This window comes from Oncorhynchus masou, chromosome 29 (genome assembly GCF_036934945.1).
Source record: "Oncorhynchus masou masou isolate Uvic2021 chromosome 29, UVic_Omas_1.1, whole genome shotgun sequence".
Lineage (NCBI taxonomy): Eukaryota > Metazoa > Chordata > Actinopteri > Salmoniformes > Salmonidae > Oncorhynchus > Oncorhynchus masou.
Window position 1 is genome coordinate 279,113 of NC_088240.1, and position 4,640 is coordinate 283,752.

At 64.6% G+C, this 4,640-nt stretch overlaps 1 protein-coding gene across 1 annotated transcript in view; it reads right to left on the bottom strand.

Annotated features, from left to right (window-relative positions):
• Positions 1-286: 286 nt before the first annotated feature.
• The window catches only part of LOC135521331 (mucin-2-like), a 47,479-nt gene continuing 43,125 nt past the window's right edge, over positions 287-4,640 (bottom strand). Inside the window, exons 13-15 of the mRNA XM_064947248.1 lie at positions 3,546-4,630; positions 1,139-1,642; positions 287-789 (exon numbers count right to left, since the gene is read on the bottom strand). Coding sequence (XP_064803320.1) covers positions 287-789; positions 1,139-1,642; positions 3,546-4,630 — 2,092 coding nt within the window. The remainder of the gene's footprint in view (positions 790-1,138; positions 1,643-3,545; positions 4,631-4,640) is intronic.

The window sequence follows — 4,640 nt, forward strand, 5'->3', positions numbered from 1 at the left end:
TGGGCTGTGGGACTGTGGTGCTGTGGGACTGTGGGCTGTGGGACTCTGGGCTGTGGTGCTGTGGGACTGTGGGCTGTGGGACTCTGGGACTGTGGTGCTGGGGACTCTGGGCTGTGGGACTCTGGGCTGTGGGACTCTGGGCTGGGGCTGTGGGACTCTGGGCTGTGGGACTGTGGGCTGTGGACTTGTGTGACTCTGGGCTGTGGTGCTGTGTGACTCGGGGCTGTGGTGCTGTGTGACTCTGGGCTGTGGTGCTGTGTGACTCGGGCTGTGGTGCTGTGTGACTCTAGGCTGTGGTGCTGTGTGACTCTGGGCTGTGGTGCTGTGTGACTCTGGGCTGTGGGACTGTAGTGCTGTGGACTGTGGGCTGTGGGACTAGGGCTGTGGGACTGTGGGACTGGGGCTGTGGGACTCTGGGCTGTGGGACTGGTGCTGTGGGGCTGTGGGACTCGGTGCTGTGGTGCTGTGGGCTGTGGGCTGGGGGACTCTGGGCTGGGGGACTCTGGGCTGGGGGACTGTAGTGCTGTGGACTGTGGGCTGGGGACTCTGGGCTGTGGGCTGTGAGACTCTGGGCTATGTTTGACTGTAGTGCAGTAGGACTGTGGGATTTGGGACTGTGGGACTCTGGGCTGTGGTGCTGTGGGACTCTGGGCTGTGGTGCTGTGGGACTGTGGGCTGGGGGACTGTGGGCTGGGGGACTCTGGGCTGGGGGACTCTGGACTGGGGACTCTGGACTGGGGGACTCTGGACTGGGGGACTCTGGGCTGGGGGACTCTGGACTGGGGGACTCTGGGCTGGGGGACTGTGGGCTGGGGGACTGGGCTGGGGACTCTGGGCTGGGGACTGTGGGCTGGGGACTCTGGGCTGGGGACTGTGGGCTGGGGACTGTGGGCTGGGGACTCTGGGCTGGGGACTCTGGGCTGGGGGACTGTGGGCTGGGGGACTGTGGGCTGGGGACTCTGGGCTGGGGGACTCTGGGCTGGGGGACTGTGGGCTGGGGACTCTGGGCTGGGGGACTGTGGGCTGGGGACTCTGGGCTGGGGGACTGTGGGCTGGGGGACTCTGGGCTGGGGGACTCTGGGCTGGGGGGACTGTGGGCTGTGGGACTCTGGGCTGTGGGACTCTGGTGCTGTGGGACTCTGGGCTGTGGGACTCTGGGCTGTGGGGCTGTGGGACTCTGGGCTGTGGGTGCTGTGTGACTCGGGGCTGTGGGACTCTGGGCTGTGGGACTGTGGGACTAGGGGCTGTGGGACTCTGGGCTGTGGGACTCTGGGCTGTGGTGCTGTGGACTGTGGGACTGTGGTGCTGTGAGACTGTGGGCTGTGGGGCTGTGGTTCTGTGGTGCTGTGGACTGTGGTGCTGTGGGACTGTGGTGCTGTGGGACTGTGGTGCTGTGGGACTGTTGTGCTGTGGGACTGTGGGCTGTTGGACGGGGGCTGTGGGACTGGGCTGTGGGACTGTGGTGCTGTGGGACTGTGGACTGTGGGACTGTTGTGCTGTCTGACTGTGGTGCTATGGGCTGTGGGACTCTGGACTGTGGTGCTGTGGGACTGTGGGCTGTGGGACTCTGGACTGTGGTGCTGGGACTGTAGGGCTGTGGGACTGTGGTGCTGTGGGACTGTGGTGCTGTGGGACTGTGGTGCTGTGGGACTGTGGGTGCTGTGGTGCTGTGGGCTGTGGGACTGTGGTGCTGTGGTGCTGTGGGCTGTGGGACTCTGGACTGTGGTGCTGTGGGGCTCTGGGCTGTGGGACTGTAGTGATATGGGCTGTGGGACTGTGGTGCTGTGGTGCTGTGGACTGTGGTGCTGTCTGACTGTGGTGCTAGGCTGTGGGACTCTGGACTGTGGTGCTGTGGGACTGTAGGGCTGTGGACTGTGGTGCTGTGGGACTGTGGTGCTGTGGGACTGTGGTGCTGTGGGACTGTGGTGCTGTGGGACTGTGGTGCTGTGGGACTGTAGGGCTGTGGGACTGTGGTGCTGTGGGACTGTAGGGCTGTGGGACTGTGGTGCTGTGGTGCTGTGGGACTGTGGTGCTGTGGGACTCTGGACTGTGGTGCTGTGGGACTGTAGGGCTGTGGGACTGTGGTGCTGTGGGACTGTGGTGCTGTGGGACTGTGGTGCTGTGGGACTGTGGTGCTGTGGGACTGTGGTGCTGTGGGACTGTGGTGCTGTGGGACTGTGGTGCTGTGGGTGCTGGTGCTGTGGGACTGTGGTGCTGTGGTGCTGTGGGCTGTGGGACTGTGGTGCTGTGGTGCTGTGGGCTGTGGGACTCTGGACTGTGGTGCTGTGGGCTGTGGGACTCTGGACTGTGGTGCTGTGGGACTGTGGCTGTGGGACTCTGGGCTGTGGTGCTGTGGGACTCTGGGCTGTGGGACTCAGGACTGTGGTGCTGTGGGACTGTGGTGCTGTGTGGACTGTGGTGCTGTGGGACTGTTGTGCTGTGTGACTGTGGGCTGTGGGACTCTGGGCTGTGGGACTGTGGTGCTGGGGCTCTGGGCTGTGGGACTGTGGTGCTGTGGGACTCGGGGCTGTGGGGCTGTGTGACTCGGGGCTGTGGGACTCTGGGCTGTGGGACTGTGGTGCTGTGGGGCTCTGGGCTGTGGGACTGTGGGACTAGGGGCTGTGGGACTCTGGGCTGTGGTGCTGTGGACTGTGGGACTGTGGTGCTGTGGTTCTGTGGTGCTGTGGGACTGTGGTGCTGTGGGACTGTTGTGCTGTGGGACTGTTGTGCTGTGGGACTGTGGTGCTGTGGGACTGTTGTGCTGTGGGACTGTTGTGCTGTGGGACTGTGGTGCTGTGGGACTGTGGTGCTGTGGGACTGTTGTGCTGTGGGACTGTTGTGCTGTGGGACTGTGGTGCTGTGGGACTGTTGTGCTGTGGGACTGTTGTGCTGTGGGACTGTGGTGCTGTGGGACTGTTGTGCTGTGGGACTGTTGTGCTGTGGGACTGTGGTGCTGTGGGACTGTGGTGCTGTGGGACTGTAGTGCTGTGGGGCTGTGGTTCTGTGGTGCTGTGGGACTGTTGTGCTGTGGGACTGTGGTGCTGTGGGACTGTAGTGCTGTGGGCTATGGGACTGTTGTGCTGTGGGACTGTGGTGCTGTGGGACTGTGGTGCTGTGGGACTGTTGTGCTGTGGGACTGTGGGCTGTTGGACTCTGGGCTGTGGGACTGGGCTGTGGGACTGTGGTGCTGTGGGACTGTGGGCTGTTGGACTCTGGGCTGTGGGACTGGGCTGTGGGACTGTGGTGCTGTGGTGCTGTGGGACTGTGGTGCTGTAGTGCTGTGGGACTGTTGTGCTGTGGGACTGTGGTGCTGTGGTGCTGTGTGACTGTGGTGCTGTGGGACTGTAGTGCTGTGGGACTGTAGTGCTGTGGGCTATGGGACTGTTGTGCTGTGGGACTGTGGTGCTGTGGGACTGTGGTGCTGTGGGACTGTTGTGCTGTGGGACTGTGGGCTGTGGGACTCTGGGCTGTGGGACTCTGGGCTGTGGGACTGTGGTGCTGTGGGACTGTGGGCTGTGGGACTCTGGGCTGTGGTGCTGTGGGACTGTGGGCTGTGGGACTCTGGGACTGTGGTGCTGTGGGACTCTGGGCTGTGGGACTCTGGGCTGTGGGACTCGGGGCTGTGGGACTCGGGGCTGTGGGACTGTGGGCTGTGGTGCTGTGTGACTCTGGGCTGTGGTGCTGTGTGACTCGGGGGCTGTGGTGCTGTTCTTGACTCTGGGCTGTGGTGCTGTGACTCGGGGCTGTATGGTGCTGTGTGACTCTGGGCTGTGGTGCTGTGTGACTCTCTGGGCTGTGGTGCTGTGTGACTCTGGGCTGTGGGACTGTAGTGCTGTGGACTGTGGGCTGTGGGACTAGGGGCTGTGGGACTGTGGGACTAGGGGCTGTGGGACTCTGGGCTGTGGGACTGTGGTGCTGTGGGGCTGTGGGACTCGGTGCTGTGGTGCTGTGGGCTGTGGGCTGGGGGGACTCTGGGCTGGGGGACTCTGGGCTGGGGGACTGTAGTGCTGTGGACTGTGGGCTGTGGGACTCTGGGCTGTGGGCTGTGAGACTCTGGGCTATGTTTGACTGTAGTGCAGTAGGACTGTGGGATTTGGGACTGTGGGACTCTGGGCTGTGGTGCTGTGGGACTCTGGGCTGTGGTGCTGTGGGACTGTGGGCTGGGGACTGTGGGCTGGGGGACTCTGGGCTGGGGACTCTGGACTGGGGGACTCTGGGCTGGGGGGACTCTGGACTGGGGGACTCTGGGCTGGGGGGACTCTGGACTGGGGGACTCTGGGCTGGGGGACTGTGGGCTGGGGGACTGTGGGCTGGGGGACTCTCTGGAGCTGGGGGACTGTGGGCTGGGGACTCTGGGCTGGGGGACTGTGGGCTGGGGGACTGTGGGGCTGGGGACTCTGGGCTGGGGGACTCTGGGCTGGGGGACTGTGGGCTGGGGGACTGTGGGCTGGGGGACTCTGGGCTGGGGGACTCTGGGCTGGGGGACTGTGGGCTGGGGGACGGCTGGGACTGTGGCTGGGGGACTCTGGGCTGGGACTGGGGCTGTGGACTCCCGGGCTGGGGGACCTCTGGGCTGGGGGACCCTGGCTGGGGACTCGGGCTGGGGGACTGGGGCTGTGGGGACTGTGGGCTGGGGGACT